Source organism: Ruditapes philippinarum, unplaced genomic scaffold (genome assembly GCF_026571515.1).
Source record: "Ruditapes philippinarum isolate M1 unplaced genomic scaffold, ASM2657151v2 ctg9418_1_1_1_1, whole genome shotgun sequence".
NCBI lineage: Eukaryota > Metazoa > Mollusca > Bivalvia > Venerida > Veneridae > Ruditapes > Ruditapes philippinarum.
In genome coordinates, this window is record NW_026861151.1 from 40,192 (window position 1) to 59,669 (window position 19,478).

Below are 19,478 nucleotides of genomic sequence, written 5' to 3' on the forward strand. Positions count from 1 at the left end.
TTTCTTTTATAATATTTTTAAAATAATTTTTAAAATCTTCATTTGAATTTTTAGCATAGATTATATATTACATACAAAGTCACATAATATTATTTTCACTTCAACAGTTTGCCCAGTTCCACGTGAACCATTAAATGGATTCTTCTTATCATACAGCTGCAGATTTCCTAGTTGTCAAGTCGAATACAATTGTCCCGAAGGATATCATTTTTATGGAGGTTCTATGCTTTTGACTTGTCAAGCAAACGGTACATGGGACTACAATCAAGGAGATTGTTACATTGTGGGTATGTAGTTACAAATGCCAAAAAAAAAATATGGTTTAAACATGTCAAACTTAATGACTTATGTACATTGTATACATTATATGAATAAAACAAACTTTCGAAATGACCAATAGTAAACCAATTTGTCAATTGTTAGGACATGTCCAATTTCGTTTTTCAATTTAGCGTAAGTCAAGAAATATGAATATAAGCTTATGTTTGGTTGTTAGCAGGCAACTTGATTGCCTATGTAGATAAATTCTTGCCATACATTTTATTCGAAAGACAAAAATAAATGATTCATTTTAAAGCTTCGATATAACTTAAACAATTGAATTGAATTGAATAACGAAATTCCTAACGTTACAATCTAATTCAAATCAGCTCCTAAATTACGCATCTAACATTCACCGGGCAGTCACCTCGTGGTCTTTCAAACAACCAATAATTTGTGAGCATCCATTTCTTTGAAAGCTATTCGGTTTCTAATTTTAACCAATACTGAGTAGGTAATTGTCAAAATTTCGAGAACAAACATGACGTTCGAGAACAAACATGACGTTGTCCATATAGCCGATAGGTAAATTGGCAAAACAATCTTGCCCATTGAAAATGGACTTTATTATTTCAAGTAAATTTGTTTAAATTTACTTCACTTCAAACATTTTTTTTCTAACAAAAATCAACAATTTGTTTAACTTCCACGGATAACGTTTTTTATCTGTAAAAACCGGTTTGGTTGCATGGCTAAAAACAGCTTTCTCGGGAAATACAAATTATAAATACGGTCGTCATCAGATCTACATGGAAGAAATAAGTAGGTCTGAACTTAAGGCACGTTGCCGATACAATCTTCTTTCCAAGTTTTATCTTTAATTATTTTTATTTATTCATTAATTGATTATATTATGTTTTTTTATTTTAAAAAATAATATCGGTCTGAGCGGTGTTTATCAGCTATTTAACACCGGTTTGTAGTTTAGATGCGTAGGAATCGACCACGAATGCCGAAGGCCTGAGTGGTTAATTTGCATTTATTCTAACAAGACAAAATAAGGAAGACCACTAATGCTATTTTTTTTAAAGCGGAGATTACTTCTGGTGTCGCGCAATATTACGGGTTTGTCTAAAATACGCAAGTGACTTTTTGACGAAAGTGAGGGAAAGTGACTTTTAAAATATAAATTATAGCGTTTTAATAGACTTTTACAATATAACTGAAGTTTGTAGACGATATGGTACTATTAGAAGGATTACAACAAAGTTTAGATGACTTGCTCACATACTGTAGGAGCTGGGGATTAACCGTTAACATTGAAATAACCAAAGTTATGGTTTTTAGAAAGCGTGGACCGTTGCGTGAAAATGAAAAATGGACTTACAATGACACAAATTTAGCTATTGTTAACAATTTCAACTATTTAGGTGTGGTATTTGACTCAAATGGCAATTTTAACTATATTACACAGATGCTCGTCGGCAAGGCGCTTAAAGCTATGAACTGTTTAATTAATATCTACTAAGGATTTGATTTTACCCCAAAGACAATGTTGAGTTTATTTGATTCATTTGTTTCCTCAATTTTAAGTTACTCATCTGAAGTTTGGGGATTTACTAAAAACAAAGACATTGAAAGGATACATCTAAAATTTTGCAAAAGAATTCTAAATGTAAAATTATCGTCCAGTAGTGTAGCTATATATGGAGAATTAGGACGATATCCATTGTATGTAAACAGATGTGTTAAAATAGTCAAGTATTTTCTTAAGATCAAAAATTCTAATAATTGTATAATAAGTAAAGTATATGAACTGTTATTAGAGGATTTATGTAATAATAAGATTAACTGGGTTTCAAAAGTAAAGAAATTATTATATGAACATGGCTTTGGATACGTGTTTGAAACACCGTTAACAGTAAATGTGAACCATTTTATATCTCTGTTCAGACAAAGACTGATTGATACATTCACACAGAATTGGAGTAGCGATTTAGAGAGCAATGAAGTATTACATTTATATAAACATTTAAAGCACCATATTGAATATGCTGAGTATTTGAGTATCTTAGGTAGAAAAAATTATAGATCTGTTATTACCAAGTTTAGGATATCTGCACATTGCCTTAGGATTGAAACCGGACGATATGGTCAGAATAGAATTGAAAGAGGTGAAAGAACATGCAATGTATGTCAATCTAGAGACTTTGAGGATGAATTCCATATGATTTGTGTGTGTCCCTGCAACAGACTTATAAGAAAACGTTACATTGATAAATATTATTATGAAAGACCATCTATATTTAAACTTACCCAGTTGTTGTCAACCAGAAATGAAAAAATGTTGAATAATTTAGTTTGTTTCCTAAATCGTGCATTAAGAATAAGGCATAATCTTTTACAATAAATAATAAATAAATATATAATATATAAATAAATGCTTAATTTATTGTCATGTACGTTAAGAATTTTATGTTAAATGATACTGATATATATTCTATACCTTCTTTTGTCATATGTACCACAGATACTGTCATTTTCAATATTGTATTATATCATTGTATTGTTTGACTTTGACATAATAATGTATTTATAGTTATGGATGAGGAGCGAAATGCTGAAATCTAAAATAAAATTCATGTTCTGTTCTGTTCTATATTACTAGAAATTAATTATATTTATTATCAAAAATAATCATATCGATGATTTAATCGCTCTTTATTTGTATAATTTCTATACACAAGTTCTGAGATCTTCCTTTTGCTCACATTGAAAAATACGAAAGTGACTTATAAAATATTAAATATACCGTTTAAATTGAATTTTTTTACTTAAATTGCAATTTGTAGACGTATATAATCAGAAACTGATAATAATATTTTTTTCCAAAAATAATCATTATGATGATTTAATGGCTCTTTATTTGCATAATTTCTATGCAGAAGTTCAGAAATCTTCCTTTCGCTCAAATTGAAAAATACGAAAGTGACTTATAAAATATCAAATATACCGTTTAAAATATTTTTTTTATTAAAATTGCAATTTGTAGACGTACGTTATCAGAATTCAATAATATTTATTTTCAAAAAAATTCATTATGATGATTTTATCGCCATTTATTTGCATAATTTCTGTACACAAGTTCAGAGATCTTACTTTCGCTCACATTGAAAAATACGAAGGTGACTTCACAAAAATATTAAATATACTGTTTAAAGAGGCATCTTTTCAGAAATGAATGAAATATATTTAAAAGAAAATCATTATGATGATTTAATATCCATGTATTTTCATAATTTCTATATACCTGTTCAGATACCTTACTTTCGCTTACATTGGACAATACGAAAGTGACTTATTCGAACAAAAGTGAATGTCAGTATAATAATTATTCAGGATATTAATGTTTTTTTTATAATAAATATATACATGAGTCATTTTCATTGCTATTCATGTTTTCATTTAACAGCCTTTTGAAATTATCATAGATATATTAAAGTGACATTACTTTCATTTTATCTCTTCCAATTTCTGATAAATTCAATTATGAAGTTATTTTTTTATAATGGTGATTGACCTATAATTGATGATGAAAATGACTAGCGCAAAATATCAAAAACATCCTAACTTCTAACAAGAGCGATCAGTAATCACATGTGTCGCCTCATAATGGCCAATTTCATGTTTGGACAAGTTTTGTGACAGACAGACAGACGGACAGTGCACAACTAGACTTGGTACTGATCATTATTGTAAAGTTTGAATAAAATTGCACCAGTAATTTTTGAGGAGTAGTCTGGACAAGCTTTTGGATAACAAAACAGCAACACACAGAAAAAAACACCATTTTATCAAAGGGCCATAACTGAGCCAAGATCATTCAACCGGAAAACCCGTGCAATATGCGCAAGGACTTGAGCTACAGATCAATCCTGTAAAGTTTCATTGAAATTGCATCAGTGGTATAAGAGAAGTAGTCTGGACAAACTTTAAAAATAAAAATTATTAAAGGGCCATAACTCTGACAAAGATCATTGAACCGGAAAATGCTTATAATATGCGGAACTAGACTTAGTACTGATCATTCCTGTAAAGTTTGGATGAAATTGCACCAGTAGTTTATGAGGAGTAGTCCGGACAAGTTTTGTGACGGACGGACGGACAGACAGACAGACAGACGGACAGACAGACGACGGAGAAGTGATCCCTATATGTCGCCACTACTCCGTAGAGGCGACACAAAAAGATTGCCCCATTGAACTTTACGGATACATTAAGTACGATATTTATAGAAATTTCTGTGGATTACACATTTCTTTTTTCCTTTCTTTTTTTTTCTTAGTGAAATATTATTTTAACACAATGATGGGAAGTAAAAAGTTATTTTCAAAAAAACATGTAAATAGACCATTTACACTTGATGAGCATAATAAATGTCACTTCAGAAAGGTTAATTCAATTGTCGACTCAATAAACAACGGGAAAGTCGTCGTGCAAGTATTATAAGGTCCTCAGTGCCATTATGTAATATTGTGGAAAATCAAGCTTAAAAATTTAGCTAACAGAAAATTGTTAAAGGAGCATGTAATGGTGGAGATTTTTGGAATGAATTCTTAATATGTTCCATCATAACTTGCAAACACTGATTTTAAATGATATCTTTAGATATCTATATATATACATATATCACTCCAAAACTAAAATAACATTTGATTGGCGTCCGCGCCGAAGCGCGGCGCCCCTTTATGGAATGAAATCAGATTTTGTGAAAGGGCGACAGCAACTTCTCGAGCCTATTAGTCGGTAATAATAAAAGCCGATCATTCCGATCGGTATGAGGGTGCTTGATTATTATTAATTAAAAATGAAATGTCATGATATGTACAATGAATAGCGAACTGGAGAATTTCGCAATGCAAACATTTTCAAATGAAATAACCTTTTCCGTCCCTTCAGTTTTTTTTATTTATCATTTTGTAGTACATAGAATTGATGACCTAAATGTCTACTGTCTACCTAAACATTCCGAAAATCTATTTATAGAAGGGTGTACTCCTATCGTTAATTCCCGGTCTCTCCCGGTCTATTTTGACCGGTATTTACTAGTGACCGGCGAATAGAATCACACGTTTATTGTCCGGTCTCTCCTGGTTTTGGAGTAGATGTTTGATATCGTTTTAGAAAAGAACCAATTTTTTACAGATAAATAAGCTTTTTTCCAAAATAAATGTTTGTCACTTAGTTTGTAACTCTATATGAGATAAAAACAATAATTATGTACAATAATTGAGCAAAAATGTACATTTTTATGGTATTAATATGATTCTATCAACTTTGAAACATTTTATTTAATTTGTGATTCGTGTTTAGTAAAGATGCCGAGGAATTTTTCAAAGTTACAAATTAGATTTTATGAATTTTACAATGGATTGTTATTTTAAAAAAATGATAAAGAAAAATACAAATATACATGTACATGGTTTAAAAATAAACAATATTATATATTGAAAGATTAGCCATAATTTACTGACTTTTTCCAGTTAAGTTTTGACTTATAATCGTCGGTCAATATGACAATTGAATTATTAAAATTTATTTCACAATTTTAATAAAAAAAGAGTAGTAAACGTAAAAAACTCAGTATTAAAATAGCACCTAAAACACAAAAAAGAGAGGAAAACAATATTCATAAAATCTGTATTTTTTATAATTAAATAGATATTACATTATTGTATAATAAACAACGTGCTCAACATGATCAACATGGTAATATAACCAGTGTCATATTTTTACTAAGTGTGAACAGATACCTTAAGAGGGGGTCTTCGCCAATAGCATTAACATAATAAGGGACACTTTCTGCATTTCTTGCTTGGACGCCCTTTAATGCTTTGCATCAATGCTTTTCTTGTATATTTATGTAACGTATTTCAGCACACTTTAATATAAGAGATGGTTAATGTTTTAATACGGAGGTTCTTATATCAGAATCGAATGCAATATTTGAATGCATCATTCAGGGCCTTTCTAATATCAAAGACCCTGAATTAATTTGTAAATAAAAAAAAATGTTCAATGTAATTATTTAAAGCACAATTGCATCGGATATTAGTCATAATAACTATTCTAAACTAATGGTTAATTGTTTATTTGTTCATATTATGCGAGCCTCTGGCGAGCATAATATTGTTTTATTCAACTCGTTCAATAAATTTAGTATTCAACCTACACGAATATAATATTCTATTTATCACATATATAAAATAAGAACAGTAAACTGTAAAAATGAGTACTTTTTCAATGACGCGCCTTTAGTGTAACGCTAACATTAACGCTATGTTTATATATAGCGCAAATGACGTCACGTCAAAGTGTTATTACACTAGTGTAATATCGTTTTTATTACATAGAGGATATTCAAGTTTTTTCTATAAATACATGATTTATTTTCATCGAGTGGTATGAAAATAAATATTTCATGAGTGGCGGTAGCCACGAGTGAAATATGGTAATTTTCATGCCACAAGATGAAAATAAATCACGTATTTATAGAAAAAACTTGAATTTTCTGTTTATTATATACATTTTTCTCTTTTTTGACATTAAAGTTTAAAAGACTTTCCCTTAAATTTTGTGTACTGGCAGAATTTAAAAGAAAGTAGTCCGACAAGACACCAGTGAAAATACGGAAAATATGTTTCACTGCAGTGAAAAATAAATTTTTACAGTGAAAATACGGAAAATGAAAATACGCATTTTATTTCATCAATATTTCTCAATATTTCATTTATAAGTATATAATAAATGGCTTTATTACACTCCCGCGCCGCGTTTTATGTGATAAAAAACGTTACGTAACAATCTTTATTATTACAGCATGTTTTAAGTGAATGAAGCTATATATTTGCTGAAAAAAATGCGTCTAAATTTTTAAAAGAATAGTATTGTTAATTTAAGAGACATTTTAAGCGCGAATCTTTGGTGCTTAAGTACAATATTCATGTTTGCTTAAAGATCCTGTAACGCAATTTTTTCATGGTTTTATTTCATAAATACGATGCTCAAATTAAGATTTGTCAATATTGTAAGTTCAAATAAGCATTATTTATAAAGATATTATCCAATTTAAAAGATTTCATGTAAATAAAGGGAGGTAATTAGAAATTTATTTTCTATAAATTCTAAGTCAAATTGTCCAATAAGAAATGAATGATATAATTTATTGATTAAATATAGTGTGCACAAATATTTGCAGTACACATTTTACATATTCTTTGATGTTTGAAAATTGTTTTATTTGCAGAATTATATACATATATATATATATTTTTTTTTTTTTTTTTTTTTTTTGGAAGTGTGGTATATATCAATGGGATCCGTACTAAAAAGCGAGAGCTGCTTTTTGTGCCCTTACGGGCGGATGGACCCTCATTAAACATTAACAACATACATACATGGTATATATCAATCACAAGACATACAGGATCCGTAAGTGAAACAAACATAAAATTATAGAAACAATGTAAGTTTACTATTGATTGATTTTATATAAATATTGCATAAGATTAGCTTTATATCCTGTCAATTCATTAAACACAAAGAAACAATTTTTGTCATTGAATTGCATTCTTTCAGAGTGTGGCAAACCATTTGTGCCGAATGCACAGCTTTCATATACGTGCACAACGATGTTATGCACGGCAAATGTCACGTGTAATGCCGGATTTAAACTAGACGGGAACATTCAAATGATGTGTGGAGCAGGGTGGATGAATCCCCCAAACTGTACTTCTATGCCGGGTTAGGAAATTTGTGCATCTTTTTTTATTGAACGTTTTTGTGTGTATAAATATATTGTTTTAAATATTTAGAGCTAAGTGCACTTAAAACGTGTAGCTGAAAGCTATATTAATAATTAATGAACAAAGAAGTTTTTTGAAGTAACTCTTTTTTCATTTATTTAAGAAACAATTAATTATTTTTTCCTGTAATCAATGTCTAAAAAATAAAATTTAAATGTTTCAGAAAAAGAACAGGACGTATTTATTTCATTTTTACGCCCGAAGGACTTTCTGCGTATATTATTTTGCACCTGTTTTTCGGTCGGTCCGTCCGTCTGTTAGTAAATTTTCTTGTCCGATCTCCATTTTTGAACCGGTGGAAGGAAATTGAAACTTCTTGGCAGAATGTTAACCATAATCAAACGATGTGCAGAGCGTAGGTGGTGAAGGTCACACTAAGTCATTTTGTATTAATATCAAAATATTGTGGCCGCTCTGTTTCTTTTAAACCGATTGAATGTATAAAATCTAAACCTTTTTGGCAGAAATATTTATATTGCAAAGCACAGTTTTGAACTACCTCAGGTCAAGGTCACACTGACTCATTCAAATCCTTATAGAAGTAGGAATATTACAATATATGAATTTATTAGTATTTTTCCTCCCAATATATATGTATTTACTTACTTTTATTTTTCAAAATCTATTACTTTTTAATGTTTTTTTTTCAAACTTCATATTTTTAGGTTTTTCTTCTTTTAAGATTATAATAGTTGAGGAGCTTTTATAGGTTTATATGATTTAATTATTTTGAAATAAGTCAATCTTATTAACTAATGTTTTTCTTACGATATGTTATATTCACTAAATAACAATAAGTTGTAAATGAGGCATTTTAAAAGTAAAATATCAAAACATTGATATATAAATACTGTTTTGCTCTATTATAGATAATCCCTCTCTAAATGAAAGACTGATATGTGATGTAAAGTGGTAGTACCTGTCTTGTTATACATAAGAACAGAATATATGTTCATAGGAAGAAATACCAATATGTTAAGTTAAGCCCATGTCTACCACTGCATTTTGAATTGCTGAATTTTAAAGGCTTTAAATCAAAGAAGGTTATAAGAACATTTTTTTCATAATAATAATATATTTATGTTAAAGTTTAGATATTTTGCATGAAGTATCCCTTGTTGACATCTACAAAATTTACATAAATCATGTTCCTGAAGTCAATATTGGCCCTGTCCAAGGGCTCACGTGCACATAGATAGAAAAACTTACTTTCATATATGTATTCTTATGTATAGTTACAAATCCCAGATCTCAGATATTTGCCGCGTATTATTACGTAGAAGAACCCTGCAATCGTTCCAAAAATCATTTTACTGATATTAAAAAACCGCTGTGTGCAGTTGATTGGTTAAATGATGGGTAGGTCTGGCGCAGTTGACATGCACACAGATTTATATAGTATACCTGTTTTAAAAGTCTTTCCTCCAACATGCAATGCATAGATTTTAAGCATGTGTCATCACTATTATCAGTTTTGTGATGGATGTTTGTGTGAGTATTGATGATGTTATGAATGTAAAGGGGATAATAAAAAAGAAAATTATTTGTAATTCTAACACGACCCGCATTTTTCCCTATTGAACATAGAAGAACAGAAAGTGTGTGTTATTATGCAACAGATGCACAGTTTGACGTTCTATATTTAGACATGTGACGTAATCATTATACACGTGACGTAACCACTAAAAATCCGACGCGCTGAAAATAAGTACGGAAACAAATCAGGCGCAATTTTGCTTAACTATCAAGTACGGCAACATTTATTTGTTGATGTCGTGTTAGAATCGAAATAATATATCCAAATCAGTGATTTTATCGCTTGATAACATCACTGTTTGTCGTTCGTATGCGCATCATTATATCACTCGGGCTACGCCCTCGTGATATAATTCCTCGCATCCGAACTCCAAACAGTGATGTTATTGAGCGATAAAATCACTGTTTGGGATATATTATTTCTTAAGCATATAATTATAGCAATTTGATTTTTGTTTATTTTTAGACATTTTTTTGAGCTTTAAAATTTCTGGTATAATATTATTCATATGTTTCTTTGATTTTTTATCATTTAAAAAACATTATTGTTGTTTTTTTCCGTCAGTACATATAGGCCTACTTCCTGTAAATTGCATGTAGATAAATATTCATGACTCTGTATAGCTTTTTAAAGGGCATGACTTGTACTTGTCCTCTACAGCAAAAGTTGTGGCATAATATTTTATAATTGCCACTTATGTAACAGGAGCAAAGCTCTTTGGCATTATCAATGTAGATCTGGATATTGGTAATTGAAATAAAACATAGTTTCGACAAATGTTATAAATGGGTATCCTCTCTGTGATTACTTGAAATCTTATTAAGTTCGGACATATATTGCCACGCCTATACGGTGCTCTTGTTTTGTAAAAGTATAGTAGAAAATTTACAATATTTCACAAACTCAAACTTCTTGTATTATAGAAGTTAATGCATGTTAATGGTCATATTTTTCTGATTTTACAAAAGAATGTTTAACGCTTACTCAACCAAATAATGGGCAAATGACAACCAACTGCGAACGTCAGATCAGCGGTTGCGAGCTAACATTCACCTGTGACGAAGGTTACACACTTGATGGCCCAAGTTTATTGATCTGTCAAGATAACGGTACATGGGACCCAACAAATAATCCTCCTGAATGCAAACAAATTAGTAAGTCAAGTAACTTGTGCCGTCAATTCATGTTGTTTTTTTTTTCTTTTCTTTTCTATTTGTTTGTTTGTTTGTTTGTTTCCTAAGGTGGTTATAAACTACAATAATCGTCTGTTTTGTTCGTTTTTGTGTTTGTTTGTTGATTGAATGGTTGTTTTATTGTAGCTATGTTTTTGTATATCACATGAACAAAACGATTCAAAAGGTTTCATTTGCCTTAAATGTTAGAATGATAAAAGCTGCTGGCAAATTAAGAAATTACATGATTGGAAGGGTTATTGAATTCTTTATTGTAATCATTTCTATGTAGGTCATTTGCTATTACATGTATTTATATACCATAACAATAAAATTACACGTACATGTTTATGCAGATATAAGCGTCTAGTATGCTCATCTTTTACGAAATGCATGCAATTAATCTTTGATGCAGGAACAGCATGACTGTGAAAAGCATTTGTTTTCCCGTTTTTTCTTTCTTTCTTTCTTTCTTTCTTTCTTTCTTTCTTTCTTTCTGTTATAATGTATTATTAAATAATTTTTATGATGTGCATCTAAAATTTAGAATAGATGGCGCGATAGCTCAGTTGGTTAAACCACTGACTATCACTCCTGAGGTCCCGGGTTCGATCCTGGGTTACACCCTTGGGATTTTTCAGAGACACTTTCAGTGTTTCCCACCTACATAGAGGTGTACTGGTAAGAAATCCAGGAAATCCTCGCATGTATCAGTGCTATACACTGGGCATGTAAAAGAACCAAGGGGTCTATTCAATAAGAGCTAGGGACTGGTTCCCGGATTCCCTTGTATCTTAAAGCTGTTTCTTAAATGTATACAATGTATACCTGCCTGTAACACTCGTAAGAGGGGTTGGCAGTATCCAGAGATAGATAGATAGATGATATATTACATACGAAGTCACATGATGTTACATGCATTTCAACAGTTTGCCCAGTTCCACGGCAACCTTTATATGGATCGGCAGTATACATGTGCAGATATCCTAGTTGTCGTGTCTCATACCGGTGTCCCGCATTACCTGTTTTTCCTCGACCTCATCAGTTTGCGACTTGTCAAGCAAACGGTATATGGGACAACAATGATCCAGCAGATTGTTTCATTGGAGGTATGTAGTTATATATGCCAATTGAAATATATGCTTTTAACATGTCAGACTAAATGACTTATGTATATTGTATACATTATATGAATAAATCAAACTTACGAAATGAATAATAGTACATCAATTTGTCAATTGATAGGACATGTACATTTTCGTATTTCAACTAAGCGTCAGTAGACTACATGATATATCAGAGAGCTCTTTATAAAGAAAGCGTTTGGTTGTTGGCTGGCAAATTGATTGCCTATCTAGATAAATTATTGCCATACATATCATCCGAACGACAAAAATAAATGATACATTGTAAAGTTTCATATAACTAAAACAAGTGATTATTCTAATCACGAAATTCCTAACGTTACAATGTAATAAAAATCAGCTCCTAAATTATGCTACACATTAGGATCTAACATTCTCCCAAAGGCAGTAACCTTCTCGTGGTCTTTCAAACAACCAATAATAAGCGAGCATTCATTACTTTGAAAACTATTCGGTTCCTAATTTTAACCAATAGTGAAGAGGTAATTTTCATGTTGTCTAAATAGCCGAAAGGTAAATTCGTAAAACAATCTTGCCCATTAAAAATTGACTTTATTATTACAAGTAAATTTGTTAAAAATTACTTCAAACATTTTTTCTAACAAAAATCAACAATTGTTTTAACTTCCGTGGATAACGCTATTTTGATACTACTTCTAATGTCTATCTGTAAAAACCGGTTTGATTGCATGGCTATAAAAAGTTTTCTTGGGAAATCCGAATTATAAAGAAGGCAAAACTACGAGTGCTGTTCGAAAAGAATTGCTTATTGTCCTCTATCTCGTGATCCACGTGGGACACGATAAAAACCCAACAGATACCTGTATAGGGTAATTCAATACCTACACAACGGTCTATAAATGTACATGTTAGACTAAGTGTAAGACATACAATTTGCCATTTAAATACACGCAGTCATTGGCCACTGTAGTAAAAATAGTTGGCAGAAGCGTCAACTAAAAGATGAAATACGGGTTTACATCAAAGCTTGCTCAAAACTGGCAGTTAATGACTGAACTTACTACTGCTATGGGCCTTCTTGTCTGTCTTATGACACAGTAAGGCGATGGAAAAGAAATTTGAATCTAGTGAAAAGTGCATCAAAAATGCACCAAAATCAGGTAGCCCAAACTCTGCATCTCGTAACGAAATCGTTTCCAAAATAAAGAATATCATTGAAGGAGATGTCAGATTTACAGTTCATGATATTGCAGGAAAGGTAGGCATATCACTATCAACGGTTCACTTTATTTTGAAGAATCATTTTAAAGTCAGAAAAATTTCCGCAAGATGGGTGCCAAATCTGATGACCGATTAGCAAAAGAGGCAACGGGTTAAGGTGGCCAAAAAGCTGCTTCAAATGTTTCCAAAATATGACAAAAAAACAGTTTGCCAATTTCGTCACAGGAGATGAAACTTGGGTCCATTATTTTGAGCCTGTCAGAAAAGTTAGCAACAAAATCTGGGCCGCTAAACACAACAGACGCCCAATAATTGCCAAACGGACTTTGAGTGCAAAGAAGGTTTTGTATGCAATTGTCTTCTCTGGTGAAGGAGTCGCAATAAAAGTGCTGGTGAAAAAGGACAGAAGTATCACTGGAAGGTACTACAAAAACGTAGTACCTAAGAAACTGAAAAAGTATTTTAAGAAACAACGCCCTGTAACTGGTTTTAAGCATATCGGTCTTAAACATGACAATGCCCTCGCTCATACCTCCGCAATAGTTTTGGCGTTTTTGAAAAAAGAAAAAGTAACTGTTTTGCCTCATCCCCAGTATTCTCCAGACATTGCCCCATGTGATGTTTTATTGTTTCCGAAATTAAAATCCTTACTTGCTGGGCGGAAATACAAGTCCCGACAGACACTTGGATCTGCCATTCATCAATACCTTATTACTGTGCCCAAATCGGCGTATCGTGACGCTTTCAAGAAGTAGATACATCGGCTGAAACTTTGCATTTCTAGCCACGGGGACTTATTCGAGGGCATGAAAAGAACACTTTTGAGCCAACTTGAAATTTGAAGTCTCCAGATGGAAATAAGCAATACATTTCGAATATCCCTCGTATACGGTCATCATCAGATCTACATTGAAGATCTACATGGAAGAAAAAAGTAGGTCTGAACTTTAGTCAGATTGCCAAACGTTATGACCTATTCTCCAGGTTCATGTTGCCGAAACAATCTTGTTTCCAAGTTTTATTTTTTAATGATTTTTATTTTTTTTTCATTAATATCGGTCTGAACGGTGTCTATTTAACACCGGTTGGTATTTTTGATGCGTAGGAATCGACGACGAATGGCGTTGGCGCCAAAAAAAAAGTTAGAAACTTTTGATAAATTTTGTGAAATATCGCGCACGTTTGTATATTTTAGGTGTGATTTTTGTCGGGTGGGTGTAAATATAAATTACAGTCAGTCATTAATCTTAGGAGCAATGCATTTATTATATATCCTTGAATAATGCTGTGCATATGATTATCTGTCTGTGCACAGGAACTTGACATTTAATCAATACATCACAAAATATACGTATATTAGTGATATAGCCCTTATCTCGTTTTTTTATATAGAGAAAAGGGCTATATCACTAATATACGTATATTCTGTGATGTATTGATTAAAAGTCAAGCTCCCGTGGTCTGTGTTACAGATTTTGAAACATTTGGAATTGTGTTTCTGGCCACACTGAAGTACAAACTGTTCATTTTAGGTCCCCTACCCCCTTGGCAGTTTAACACTGTTTTTTTCTTCTTTGTGTATGGTGACAAAATCACGAGGAGTGTTGGAATGAATTTTCAATAACAAAAAAATGATTCTGTTTATTATATCAATATTTTAATTTGTATGAAATTTTCCAATTTGTTCAAATATTTATGAAATTTTAGTTTTTATTAATTATATCACAGAAATAACCAAATATTAACAACTGGTACAAAATATAAAAAAAATTAACATTTTAATTAATTTATTTATTTAAACAAAATAAGAACCTCTTACACCACGGCTGGATAATCTAAATATTGCAGCAGAATTAAGTGTTCGTGTAATACAAACAAGCAGTTTAACGTAAAGACAACAATAAACATTTACCATATTTGTCGTTAAGAGCATCTTATACACCTTTTATACACCTTGCTATGAAAACTCGACTGGATGTAATATTTTGTCGTGCATACGCAATCTGATGCTAAACATAGTCATATCTAATTAGTAATTTTACAAAATCTTGAGAAGTTAACATTTTCCTTTTTGGGAGAGAAATAATACGCATTTTTTTATTCAGTTTATCGTAACACATATTCAAAATATAGGTAAATGAATCACACGTACACTATTTGTCACTTCATAGAATCATTTTAAATGTAAAATGATACTGCGCAGCCATAATTATGATGAAAGAACCTAGTCCCGCATATTTTTTTATATATCTATTATAAATATCAAATTAGGTTTAAAGTACTTACCGCTTTAAGTTATGCCAAAATTACTGTTTTCCGGGAGACTTCACTAGGAATCATGTTTATTACAGAGAATATTAAACATAGAAATTGAATTAACGACATGTAATTGAGGAGTTCAGTGCTAGCAAACCTTTGTATACCTTTACCGAGTATTTAAAAGAAGATAAACCCATTCATTACCTATCTAGATGTTCCCCTTTTTGATATAACCGAGCCAGAGAGCTAATATACACATTTAATTTTCCCATTGTGTACTCCACGTTGTAAACAACATGCACTTTGACGATGTGCGTACGGTTCGATGTTGCGCAGTGCCTAGCAGCCAAGCGGCCTGGTCGCTTGAAGTTGGCGGCCTATAGCGGTGCGAAGTCGGCGGCCTAGAGGCGTGATGTCGGCGGCCTTACGGCCCAGCGGCCTTACTTTTTAATTTGTGATAAGGTTAAAACAACAATAAAAACGGCAATTATAATTAATAATGTTCGAAAGACAGTTCTTGTTAGTTTAAGTTATTTAAAAGATATATAAAAAGAAAAATCACTTTGAGAAAACATTTTTGACAAGGTTCGTAACTCTAAAAGTAATGATTTCAGAATTATCGCCTCTTGAAATTAAAATTGTTCTTAAAAATATTATTTTTACTGTTACATTTTATTTCATAAGGGGTCAATTTCAAACTTCAAATATATCTTCTTATCATTAAGCACATCTTACGAAACAAAGATTTTAACGTTAACATTTAATTTTAAAGAATTATCCGGCCCCATAAACTTATAGTTTCTTTTTTAAAACGTATTTTTTAACTTTAACTTCTTTATTTCTTAAGAAATCTACTTCAAACTTCAAATATATGTTCCATAACTTTACCCACATGATGTGTGGCAAGATTCATAACTTTTGCTCACATTTTGTCAGAATTCTTCCCCATTGAACATAGAATTTATTTTTTTTAAAAATTCTTTAAGTTATACCTACTTCAACTTGAAATATTTGTTACTTAATATAACCATGTGACAAGATTCATATCTCTAGCATGGATATTTCCAGAATAATTACCCACTGAACTTGGAATTTTTTTCTCTCTCTCTTACTTCTTTAATTTTCAAAGGATTACTATATTCCGAATTATCTTCCCTTTAAACCTACTTTTTCTTTATTTCTTTAGGGACTTTATTCATACGTCAAAATATATTTGTTATCATCGTCGGATACCCACGATTGATAAACATGTCACATAATTAATGTTTATGGTTCGGCCGTGGGTATCCGACAATGGTTTGTTATCAACACCTTTGTCATTTGTGATCATTTTTTGGAATTTACTTGAAAATTGTTATATATTTTTTAAGTATTATCTTTCTTATTTCAAATGGTAGCTACTGTAGACTTAAGATAATTGTTCTTTGTCATTACTTACACATTCGTGTTAAATGTTCATAACTCTTGCATCTTAATTTCAAGAGTTATTTCCTCTTTGAACTCTTTATTTTACTTTAAAAAATGTTTACTTTTTACCATCTTTCATTTTTGTTACTGACAGGATTAACTTCAGATTTCATAGAGAAATGAATGTTAATTTTAAGACATGGTCACATCTATATTATGTGGTGTTGAATATTTGAGTTGTGCTTTCTTGATACTGATACAAAAATTATATATTATAATTGATCTATTTCCATAGTTTTTGGTCAGGAATTAAATTGGTCGAGCTCGCTGTCTCCAATGACAGCTTTTGTTTACAATGTGAAAGATTTGAATACGCAGGTAGTGGTGTTTTTTGTATATACATGTATTACACAGGTTTATTCATTATTTTTATTTTTCAAATATCTCACGAACTCAAAATTTTAGTATGCATGTTGATAGTCATTTTACTTTTCTTTATTTTAAAAAAGGATGTCCAAGGCTTACTCTACCAACTAATGGACAAATGAGTGAGGCCCAGTGTGGGGATTGGACCTCCGGTTGCGTTGTTACATTCACTTGTGACGAAGGGTACACACTTGATGGCCCCAATCAAATGACCTGTCAACACAACAGTACATGGAGCCCAACAAATAATCCTCCTGAATGCAAAATTCGTAAGTCAAAGATTTATACACTCAATAAAGATTTTAAAATTTAACTACTTTATACACTTTTTTAATACATAAATAATGCATTTTTGTTCGTTGTTTTCTTCTTCTTTTCTTTTTTTCTTATTTGTTTCCTTACATGGAGCCCATTAAATAATACCCCTTAATGCAAACAAATTCGTAAGTCAAAGATTTATACACTCTATAAAGGTTTTAAAATTTAACTACTTTAAACACTTGTTTAATACATAAATAATGCATGTTTTGTTCTTTGTTTTCCTCTTCTTTTCTGTTGTGTTTTCTTCTTTGTTTTTTTTTCTTTTTCTTTTTGCTATTTATGTCTAAGGTAGTCACATCTAATGAATTCGGAAATGTTCGTTCGATGAAGGTTATTGAGGGGTTCGAATACGTCTACGGCCGGAATACTCCGATATGTTTATTTAGAACAATATTAATATGCAAATCATTTGTTATTTAGTTTTAGTTTAAACATACTTTATTTCAAACATGTATACACATTTACAATTTACAAATAGAGCTTGAAATAGTTTCAGACGGCACTAACAGTATGGCATTGATAAAAGAAGGATATCGTTCTTACGTAAATCTCTTGCTTTTGCTGATATACTGAAACAAACCAAGTTTGAATGTAGATATTAATACAGTTTTTCAATCCTTTTGAAACTCAATTTTTACGTTAAAAATTCCGGGCCTATTCAGGAACAACCTGCAACCAAAGTGGGGTTGCACTAAAATTCGAAAATTACGCAAAAAATTTATAAATGTTCTTATGAATTTACACTACAGTAGAAGTGAAAATACAAGTTGCATGCATAACGATAATTATTCGATTATTTTCAAATTATTTTAAAGTATTATCGATATCACTGGACATATAACATCTTGTGACCTGCGTGTTTTAACGTATCAACAATTGCTGGGTCCATTGAAATTGTAAACAAAAATTTCAAATGTATCAACATTAATTAGCAATACGTTAATATGTGGCACACGATCGATCGTGAACAAGACCTACCAATTAAATAATCCCTCATTTTTGTATATTCGGAATTGGTCCTATTCGAAATTTATCGATTTTTAATTGATGTTTATTGACATCTAACATGTAGTCCGCCACCTTCAGTACTCTCGATAATTTGTGTCATTGGTTTTCAAATTTTATTGACTAATGAAAAATGTTTCGAAGACCGTTTTGAAATAAGCGGAGCGTAGACTATTTCGTCATATTGAGAATTACAGGCATGTATACATGAATGCGAGCGGGAAGAGTGAACCCTTTCGTACTCAGAACATTTCATACTGATTCAATTTAGTACCCAGATAACAACCGAAAAAAAAAATGTTCAGACCTGAAACTGAAATAAAATTTTCCGGGTCGCGGGATTTTCTTCGGATAGGTTGAGAAGGGGAAACAAACATAATTTTATTTTAGGGCTAAACTGTGAAAATAATGATAAAATTAAAAGATAATTTGACACTGTATAGAGAAAATCTGAATATGTATACTTATCATACTTACTCGTATGTACGAATTTGGGAATGAAAATTTTTACAGATCTAGTAATATAATTATTGCAGTCACTTGGAAAAAAAGACTATTCAGTTTCGTCCAATAATTGCACCTGAGGTCAGGAAACATTTGTATTGTTTTCGGATCGTTTATTAATGTTTTTTTTTAATATATAACATACCGGATGCGATCGAAATTTCATTCATTTTCATGATCTTCGATACATTCAGTCACATATTTATTACATACTTGAACAACACTTTGCTCGGTACCAAGTCATTGATCATGAGATACATTACACGGAAGAGCATACTATTAGTGCAGATATTAGTATGGTTGTACATACAGTTTTATATCTTTGTCATACAAATCTTTATACAAGTTATTTAACATGTCAAACTATATTTCACGGGTATGCATTTAAGAATTA

At 31.2% G+C, this 19,478-nt stretch overlaps 1 protein-coding gene across 1 annotated transcript; it reads left to right on the top strand.

Annotated features, from left to right (window-relative positions):
- Window positions 1-11,718: 11,718 nt before the first annotated feature.
- LOC132714706 (P-selectin-like) lies at window positions 11,719-17,588 on the top strand. The gene is made up of 2 exons (XM_060697619.1): window positions 11,719-11,944; window positions 17,338-17,588. Exons 1-2 carry the CDS (start codon window positions 11,809-11,811, stop codon window positions 17,565-17,567), a joined length of 366 nt encoding a protein of 121 aa, XP_060553602.1. The 5' UTR covers window positions 11,719-11,808; the 3' UTR covers window positions 17,568-17,588.
- The last annotated feature ends 1,890 nt before the right edge of the window (window positions 17,589-19,478 follow it).

Bases quoted from the DNA above. Each gene is read 5' to 3' on its own strand.
- LOC132714706 (XM_060697619.1), top strand. From the start codon at position 11,809: ATGTGCAGATATCCTAGTTGTCGTGTCTCATACCGGTGTCCCGCATTA. The intron at 11,945-17,337 runs GTATGTAGTTAT...ATTTTAAAAAAG, and splicing joins AGCAGATTGTTTCATTGGAG to GATGTCCAAGGCTTACTCTA.